At 37.5% G+C, this 9,830-nt stretch overlaps 1 protein-coding gene across 2 annotated transcripts; it reads right to left on the bottom strand.

The window, feature by feature from the left end:
* Positions 1-2,118: 2,118 nt before the first annotated feature.
* On the bottom strand, positions 2,119-9,628 carry LOC111370536 (protein SCAR1-like). 2 transcript variants are annotated; one of them, XM_022992280.1, is made up of 10 exons: positions 9,199-9,628; positions 8,307-8,470; positions 7,977-8,100; positions 7,773-7,905; positions 7,389-7,456; positions 6,202-7,237; positions 3,310-4,782; positions 3,065-3,166; positions 2,367-2,474; positions 2,119-2,287 (listed from the first exon to the last, which is right to left on the bottom strand). In XM_022992280.1, exons 1-10 carry the CDS (start codon positions 9,351-9,353, stop codon positions 2,237-2,239), a joined length of 3,414 nt encoding a protein of 1,137 aa, XP_022848048.1. In that variant the 5' UTR covers positions 9,354-9,628; the 3' UTR covers positions 2,119-2,236. The 2 variants fall into 2 exon arrangements, with proteins under 2 accessions (XP_022848048.1, XP_022848047.1); XM_022992279.1 differs by having other exon boundaries at positions 3,065-3,169; positions 9,199-9,626.
* Positions 9,629-9,830: the final 202 nt, after the last annotated feature.

Here is a 9,830-nt window from a genome sequence, read left to right as displayed (position 1 = left end):
TCTCACCCATCACAATTGCAATTTAGGGCAATTTTGGAAGAAACAAAAATACTAATAAAACACGGTGTGGTTATGCTGTTATCACAATTTTTATTTGATACACCACATTTTAATTGTAATAAGGGGGTGTTTGTACCCCATTATTTGCGAATAATGTACTATAGAATAATGATTGATATTAAAATATGTGGTTAAAAAAGAAGAAAATGGAAGGGATGTAAAACGACTATTGGTGTGATAGTTAGACCCACCAGCACTATAGAAAAAACTTAAATTCCTATGAAAAAGACAGTCAAATAGGGGCTTAGTGTCCTCATTTTCTTCTTTACGAAAATGTTCTCTATGATATTGGAAGAGAGTCATTTTTATTATCAATCGTTATATTTATTATATTTTGTATTAAAAAACAAATGAAAATTTGTTTACTTGAGTATGGCGAAATGTCAAACCTTCTGTTCAATCCTAGATAAGTAGGCTTGAAATAGGTGGAATGGACTTTATCAAAAAAATAAAAAATAAAAAAGAAGAAGGAAAATTGAGATAATTAAGTTTTATTATCTGAATAGTGGGAAAATATCATTTCTTAGTGACTAAAAAAGTTGGGATCTCAAATAAGACATTCATCAAAAAATAATGTCATGTAAAGCAGAGTGGATGTGTTGGAAAGGATAAAACGATAAACGAAAATCTTTCCTTCTTTATATTAATTATTTTATAATATATCCCCTCTTAAAGTGTTCTTAATGTTAGGGGAAAAAAATTATTTTGAAAGCTTTAAACATTATATTTTATTGTTGTTATTATTAGTAGGATTGGGAGTATTTAATTTTATATTTATATTATTATATGTAACTCTTCAACATTATTGAATTATTATTAGTATATATTATTATAGTTTAACATGTGAGCTGTAACGACCCGGACCTCTCGCCCAAATCGTTAGCTTACGTACTGTCCGTTTTGGGTGAGCTTTGCGCCTATTTACCCCTCACAGCTTTCTGTCGCGTTCCCCAGAATTCGAATTCTTGGCCTCTACATAAGAGAGACTTAAGTTGAACCCTAATACCTCTACATAAGATAAACTTAAGTTGAATCCTGACACTAATTGGAAACGACCTGGACCTCTCGTCCAAACCGTTAGCTTATGTACTGTCCGCTTTGGGTGAGCCTTGCGTCCACTTATCCCTTACGATTTTTCTTTGCGCTCCCCAGGATTCGAACTCTTGACCTCTACATAAAAGAGATTTAAGTTGAATCCTAGTACCAATTGGGCAACTAAGCGGACAGTACGTAAACTAACGACTTGAGCGAGAGTTCTAGGTCGTTACATGAGCTACATATGAGATTAGATCAAGAGTGTAAATCGAAGATGAGACGTGAATTTTCATATTCTATTACACCAAGGAAATTTGCATACACAACAATTATTTTTAGTTTGATAATATATTTGATCAATGGCAACATGAAGAAAGCTTGTATAATATTTTCTCTACAATCGTGCACGCATGCGGAGGGAGAAATCTTGTTTGGTTAAAAGGGATTTGATTTTGAAGTCGTATTAAGCCATTGGTACCCATACAAAGAAAAACTTGTACAAGTTTAAAGAAGCATGAACCGAACACTCAAACTATAATTGTCTATCTACAGCATTTCTTCTTCAAAAACTAAATATTACCACTCTTATTCGGATGTTGTAACTGGTGGCGGAGCCAACACTTGGCGAACCTCTGTGGCTGCCCATGCTGACTCCATCCATCGGTTTTTTTTTCCTTATATTAGGCTGTCACCCATGTTCACCTGAATTCCTAGATCAGCTACTAGCTGAGGCCAAACAAGTTTGTAAATGATTCTCAATGGTCATAACAAATAGTTCTAAACATCCCCGTCTCCTATTTGATTTTACGTGTTATCAATTTAGAATGAACATTTAACATGTAAAATGTTAATCACAAACATGTAAAGTCAAGCATTACATGTATTTAGCTGCCTGAAGGATCAGTTTGTGTTTCAGAAGTACTGAAATGTCGACTATTTTTAATTTTAAAATATAAATTTAATCTACAAAGAAAACAACCTTATTAAGTTACGAGAAAGAGCTACAAATTAATTACACAAAGAAACTGGGAGTATTCAGGAATATATAAAATCACCTCATCATCTGGAAATAAAACTACATACCATTAGATTTAGATCATTGGTTTTTAATCCACGTCCAACCGTTAAGCCCTAAGAAAATCTAAGTGTCACTCCAGTTATCATCTCCTCCCTCATCATCACTTCCAACAGCCTGAATATGCAACAAATTACACAATGAATAGAAGAGTTAAGGCTAAATAGAGGGGGAGGGGAGGGAGAGAGAGAGAGACCTGTCGAATTTCATTTGCCCTCTTCAAAATGGCAGTGACTTTTCCATTGGCAGGGCCCCCTGGTAACACAGTCGATTTTGCTTTCGCAGTTGGTCTCAGACTGTATGACTGAAAATATAAAACAATGTAAGAAATACACATCATTTATTAGACAAATCGTTAAGCAACCATGTAGTTCAATCTTCATGCATTCCTAGTCTCAGCTGTGTGTGTCAACATATAGCATGATGTCAATTATAGTTATAAGAAAGAATTAAATTTGTTCCATGACCACTAAACTACAAGGTTTAGAGCATCTCCTAATGTAAAAACCAACTAACAGAAAAGTATAGCACACCAAGGCGCTGACAAATATGTAGATAAATGAAAACAATCATGAATGGAGGACCAGACAGCACAAGAAATTTTGCAGTCTTCACAAAGCAAGAAGATTAAGTAGAAATGACAACAACTTAGCATAAATTAAGCATATCATGATTTTGTTGGGAACCAATGTTCAGTTTTCTTCATCTCTAGTATATTTTTGAGGCAAAGTGATAGCTCCTTATCGAAGCAGGTAAATAAGGAAGCAAGAAAATGCACCTACCACATTCTAATTTATCCCTGTCAGGTTCGAGTTTCTAAACTTACACACTGATCAAATTTCAATCTACTTATCCAACAAAAGCTGGAAAATGAACCAGTTGGCTGAAACTCACTTTTGTTTTAATCTGATTAAGAAAGTCCTCCCTGGGATCTATATTCTTGTGAAATGCAACCTGATTAAGTTCTCTTCTTACATTTGTCTTTTCCAAGTCTGACTGCTGCATATAACAAACATATTTACTCAGATTATTTTGTTCCATTAGCAAGCAATTGTGAGATGTGGTGACGGGTCTCCATTCACCAGTGAATTTGTGATAAGTAGCCAAAATGCAGAAAAAGGAAAGTCGAAATACTATACCTTGCTATTTTCTAGCATAATTGAGCCAATAGTACAACCTTGTTTAAGAGAGGACTGCTTAGGTTGATGAGATATTGTAGATGTTGAACGTGTAAGACCAGATGCATAGTTAAGGCCGCCAGATATCACAGCATGCCTATTTTCTGTATCATCCAGACGTGACTTCATAGTCCGCCATTGTGCAGGAGGGAGAGGTGGAGGGGTAGGTGAAAATTGTGTCTCCACAGGATCCATTGTTGACGAATCGTTTTGCAGTTCTTCCCTGAGCGAGTGATTTTGGATATTAAACTTTGGAATATCAAACAAACCACAAGATTGAGAATGTTTGTCCACAACGCTTTTAACAAATGGAAGTTGACGACAAGGGTTCTCATAGATCTCTCCGTGTCTCGACCTCCCATTTTCCCTTATTGTTGAAGTAGATTCCATCGACGAGATTCTGCGTAAAACGTCATATAAATCGTGCTCCTTGCTACTGGGAGATTCTCCGGACTCACATTGCTCAGAATTTGAATTAGACCGATGGCTAAGACTATCATCTGATACAGAAGGTGATGATCTATAGAATGTGTCATCTGAGTCCGAACCAACGTTATGCTGAGTAGTTGACATCCCTGGGACCAATTGAAATGAAGGAAAAATATTTCCATCGCTTCCAAGATTATTATTGCCATCAGCGAATTTTAAGTTCATCTTGGTAGTCTCACAGCCATCTGTAGGCCGGAACGATACTTTCATGTGTTCAAGTGGCGGTGAGGAAGAGAACGACATTAATCGAGATCCACCTCCAAACAAATCTCTAGATCTTCCAGAGAATGATTGATCTGCAATATTTTGACAATTGTTCTGTTCGATAACACCTGTATTTAGGTAGCCAGAAGAACCAGAGTGGTCATCTCTGCCAACCAATAGCTTTCTATAAGATTCATTTGTAAACAATAGATTGCCCAGTTCAAACATCCTAGAACTTCTGCAATTCTCCCTATGATCTCTGGTAAATCGAATATCTGAGCTGACAGGCTGAGAACTTCTAGATGGTCCTACACCAGAGTCAGTAGATCCATTGTTCGCAGTACTACCGACATAATTTCGATGAAGTGAATTACTGGACTTTTCAAGCTTGACATCTAAATTGGTAGTCGAAATTTTCCAAGACGTCTTCCCAAATGAGGTGCCACCTTCCTGGTAATTTTGATGTGATATAGAGCTATCCATATCGAAATCATTTCCCATATTTCTGGAGTTCTCGATTTCATCAGATTTCTTTGCAGCTCTAGCCCTGAAAGTACAGATACTTCCATCGTTGCTGGATGCAGGATCTTGATGGATGGCATTTAATACACTGAAATCTGGAGGTTTTAATGGATCTAATCCTAGCAATCCACCATTTGTCCATAACTTCCCTTGTGTATTGTTAGAAGGTTCTTGTTCAGGTTCCTGAGATTCAGGATTGCTTCTTGTCCTATCTGTGAACTGCTTAGGTTGATGAGATATTGTAGATGTTGAACGTGTAAGACCAGATGCATAGTTAAGGCCGCCAGATATCACAGCATGCCCATTTTCTGTATCATCCAGACGTGACTTCATAGTCCGCCATTGTGCAGGAGGGAGAGGTGGAGGGGTAGGTGAAAATTGTGTCTCCACAGGATCCATTGTTGACGAATCGTTTTGCAGTTCTTCCCTGAGCGAGTGATTTTGGATATTAAACTTTGGAATATCAAACAAACCACAAGATTGAGAATGTTTGTCCACAACGCTTTTAACAAATGGAAGTTGACGACAAGGGTTCTCATAGATCTCTCCGTGTCTCGACCTCCCATTTTCCCTTATTGTTGAAGTAGATTCCATCGACGAGATTCTGCGTAAAACGTCATATAAATCGTGCTCCTTGCTACTGGGAGATTCTCCGGACTCACATTGCTCAGAATTTGAATTAGACCGATGGCTAAGACTATCATCTGATACAGAAGGTGATGATCTATAGAATGTGTCATCTGAGTCCGAACCAACGTTATGCTGAGTAGTTGACATCCCTGGGACCAATTGAAATGAAGGAAAAATATTTCCATCGCTTCCAAGATTATTATTGCCATCAGCGAATTTTAAGTTCATCTTGGTAGTCTCACAGCCATCTGTAGGCCGGAACGATACTTTCATGTGTTCAAGTGGCGGTGAGGAAGAGAACGACATTAATCGAGATCCACCTCCAAACAAATCTCTAGATCTTCCAGAGAATGATTGATCTGCAATATTTTGACAATTGTTCTGTTCGATAACACCTGTATTTAGGTAGCCGGAAGAACCAGAGTGGTCATCTCTGCCAACCAATAGCTTTCTATAAGATTCATTTGTAAACAATAGATTGCCCAGTTCAAACATCCTAGAACTTCTGCAATTCTCCCTATGATCTCTGGTAAATCGAATATCTGAGCTGACAGGCTGAGAACTTCTAGATGGTCCTACACCAGAGTCAGTAGATCCATTGTTCGCAGTACTACCGACATAATTTCGATGAAGTGAATTACTGGACTTTTCAAGCTTGACATCTAAATTGGTAGTCGAAATTTTCCAAGACGTCTTCCCAAATGAGGTGCCACCTTCCTGGTAATTTTGATGTGATATAGAGCTATCCATATCGAAATCATTTCCCATATTTCTGGAGTTCTCGATTTCATCAGATTTCTTTGCAGCTCTAGCCCTGAAAGTACAGATGCTTCCATCTTTGCTGGATGCAGGATCTTGATGGATGGCATTTAATACACTGAAATCTGGAGGTTTTAATGGATCTAATCCTAGCAATCCACCATTTGTCCATAACTTCCCTTGTGTATTGTTAGAAGGTTCTTGTTCAGGTTCCTGAGATTCAGGATTGCTTCTTGTCCTATCTGTGACAGGCATCACTGACTTATCCTCTCTTAAATTGGATGGCAATACTCTTCTGAAAATAGATTTTACTTTAACAACATCATCTATATTGCCATTTTCATGAGAATCAACGGTTTGCAGGCTGCCCGGGTTCAGTAACCCACTAGCCCTTTGAGTTGCTGGCAGTAAATGGGCATTGTTCTCTAAGGAATCTAAGTTTAATTTATCCTTTGCTGCTACTTCAGCAATAGAAGAGTAAGTTGCTGAAGGGGATACTAGAGATGCCGAAATGCAGTTATGTCCAACACTACTATTGACCTGAGAACTGTTGACAAAAATGTCAGATTCAAAATTTGAAGAATAACATTCAGAGTGACGTGTTTCATCTACTGCCTTGTCCTCTGATTTCAAGTAATGCTCTTCTTTCTTTATTGTGCAATATATATCAGTCTCAGTATCTGATTCAACTGTGTTAAGTGCATCCATGAATTGATCTGTTTCACTTTCAATGTCATCAAGCTGGTTGTCACCAGATTTTGGCATTGGCAGAGTTTCACTACAAGGCTGGACATCCATTTGGTCAGCAGTTTCATCAGCTCGACTTCCCCAAGTTTCACAGTCAAAATTTAGGGAACGTGACTCTAAATTTCCATTGGGACCATCTTCCTGTGCCATACAATTATGATTATACTGCCTCAGCATAAGCTGCGGGCTTTCTGCCTTTTCATCCCAATTAATTGAAGATGAACTATAGCCCATTTGCTCTTTCAATACATTGTTCTGAATATCGTCACATAGATCAGCCTCTTTTTCCTTGAGAAAATTGTATGGAAAAGAATTACTATAATACTTCTTTGATAGAGAAGAAAATGATTCTTTAAGTTTTTGTTTTTCAGGTTGCATTGAGTAACTTTGACCGAGAACACATTCATTGTAGGTCAATTCGTTTCTCGAATCTAAATTTGATTGCTTCCCAAAATCTGATCCGGATGTAGCATCACATGTGGACATTCTCTGAGAATGGGAACTTTTATCATTAACATTCAGTCCAGTGACCTGCATTCTGCAATGTTCAGACATTCACAAAATTAATCTATACAAGTTCAGCATAATTTCAGACCAGACAATTCAAAGCATAGGCCACTCCCAGGTTTTCTACACCCTCTTATTTCTCATTTCCCCGTTCACTTCAAGATGAAGAAAAAGACGTGTACCTGCCACTGAGATTAGAAAATGATGAACCTCGGGATACATCTCCATTCCTTTGCCATGATCTACTTTTCTGCTTATATTTTGCAAGTGTTAGTATATTGAAGTGATGATATACTTACAAAATGGCGAAAAATGAAGCTCGTAACACATCAGTGTGAAATGAGGATGAATAGGTTTTGGGTGTACTATAGTTTTCTTTTGGCAACATCCAATTATTAACACAAGCTAATCCATATCAGGACTCAGTATAATTCTAACATATCTTATATCCTTTTCCATACTTCCCAGATATTTGTTGACCAAGCATTCCTAACCAAGCAGAGATATTGTTGCCAAAACATTTGATACTTAAAGGTAGAGTTCAGCATCATATTTGTGCGTAATACCTTAATACTGCGAACGATCTTATCTTTAGCAATTTTCTTGGAATATGCTTCGTTAGATCCTGCTGATGCTCTCTTAAATAAAGTTGGATCTGAATACCTTTTGACGCAAGATCCAGGGCCACCAGGGTCAAACCTAAAAGAAAAGCACAAGTTTTATTGTGTGGCCAACAAAGAGGAACATGATATGTATGAGAATCGCCCTACTTATCGAGCAAATGCAAATGTGGAGGGCTGCAACAGTCTTCATAAGAATCCAAAATAAATTGAGGCATATCACTGCTTGCAAGTTGATTTTGCTCACATCCCAGGCGAGCATGCCAATTGGAACCTGTAATCAGCTTTTTCATGAGGAACATAAAAAGTTGGAAAAGCTAGTTGTAAGTACATTGAGGGAAAATTGTGTGCATCTATAAATAGTTAATCTGGACAATAAGGGAGTACTGGTGGAGAAGGGTGGGTATTGATTCCTCCAACCAATTTATTGGAACTATGTTTCAAGTATTGAAAATGTCCAAGCCAGGTAAATAAACATACCAGCTGAATAAGCAAAGTATAAATGGTTCCTCTGGGCCAATACGGTCTTCTCAAGAGGAGAAACTGCAGCTTCAATCTGTTGTACACGAGCCACCAAGTTGTGGCTTCTAGAACAGGTTATCATCACTTCTTCCTGTAAGCCATGGAAAATCTCTGCTGCAAATCTATCACATGCAGAGAAATTATAATGATATGCTTGAGTCACATTTATAAACACTGAAATCACTTTTTATCCACACTCTTTGAGACCTACAATTATTAACCACTTATTAACCACTCATTTCTATCTATTTATAATGTAGGTCGTTGATAAACACTTCCCAAACATGATAAATTCTTGATGACTGAAGAAATTGCAAAGATAATCCTTAGAAGTAGCATCTTCAAACACATCTTGTTTCTCAAGTCTCTGAAGCTTTCTGCAGGTTTGATTATAATTATCTTGCTCCACTTCCACCTTTATTTTTCTTTACATAATTTCACCTTTTCCCTTTCCTCCAATTAAGAAACACAATAAAGCACAATCATTAAATAATCTTCCAGTTTAATTCAATCAAAATTTATGAAATTTCAATTCAGTGATACCATTTACCAGACATACAGATTTAAAACTATATTTTTTTTAGTCTTCCTATTATGTTATGATATTTTCAACACCATTATTATGGCCCATCAAAGGCCACTGGTTTCATTTATCCTAGTAATTAGGTTTTTGTCCTCTTTATACTCGAACCAAGTGCTACTGGCTTTGGTCTTACAGGTTGAACTATTATCCTAGATTCCTAGTACAAAGGCATTTTCCAATTTACATCAAATCCGAAACTAAGTACAAAAATTTCATCATAATTGAGTTAAAAACAGAGAGAAGAAGAGAATTATGTTAAAGACATACTCAGCAAGGTCGCCGAGCTGACGTAAGACGCCTACGAGGCCAGCAACAGCAACTCCGTCGAGCACCGCTTTCGGATCCTCCTTGTTCGCTTCTCTATACAGCTCCGGTAGTCCAAGTCCGTACTCATTTCTCACCTCCACTCTCACCAACGGCATCGTAATACCATACACACACACTCTCAATTTCTCACATATACACAGAAACACAATAAGAATTCCAAGAGATTCTAAATCTTGCCAATGTACGAGTGGAGAAACTGAATATAAATTATAATGCGAAATAAGTGCTGTGAATTAAATGCAGAAACGATGATATTGCAATGCAGCAGCTTAACTGACGAGAGAGCGATGAATAGAGAGAGAGAGAGAGAGAGAGAGAGAGAGAGAGGCAGAAAATTATACAGAGATATACATGTGCACGTGGTGCAGACTGTCAGCAAATAGAAGAAGACATGCCAACTCTGCAAGCGTTTCTCCTTCTGTAAGCGTTTCTCCTTCTGTAACTGACAGTGAGAGGATTGGGAATGAAATGACGAAATTAGGCTTCAGGTTTGGTATAATTGGCATCTAATTACACAATAAATGACGAATTTGTCCTTCCAGCTGGGCAATCTTAAAATAAACAATTATTTC

Source organism: Olea europaea, chromosome 21 (assembly GCF_002742605.1).
Source record: "Olea europaea var. sylvestris chromosome 21, O_europaea_v1, whole genome shotgun sequence".
NCBI classification, from domain to species: domain Eukaryota; kingdom Viridiplantae; phylum Streptophyta; class Magnoliopsida; order Lamiales; family Oleaceae; genus Olea; species Olea europaea.
This window is presented reverse-complemented; position numbering and strand designations above follow the sequence as displayed.

Excerpts from the sequence above, each read along its gene's own strand:
- LOC111370536 (XM_022992279.1), bottom strand. The coding sequence starts at position 9,353 with ATGCCGTTGGTGAGAGTGGAGGTGAGAAATGAGTACGGACTTGGACTA. Across the intron at positions 7,457-7,772 it reads AGATCGTTCGCAGTATTAAG|AAAAGTAGATCATGGCAAAG; the intron begins GTATTACGCACA and ends AAATATAAGCAG. Across the intron at positions 4,783-6,201 it reads AGGATAAGTCAGTGATGCCT|TTCACAGATAGGACAAGAAG; the intron begins GTCACAGATAGG and ends CAACCTAAGCAG.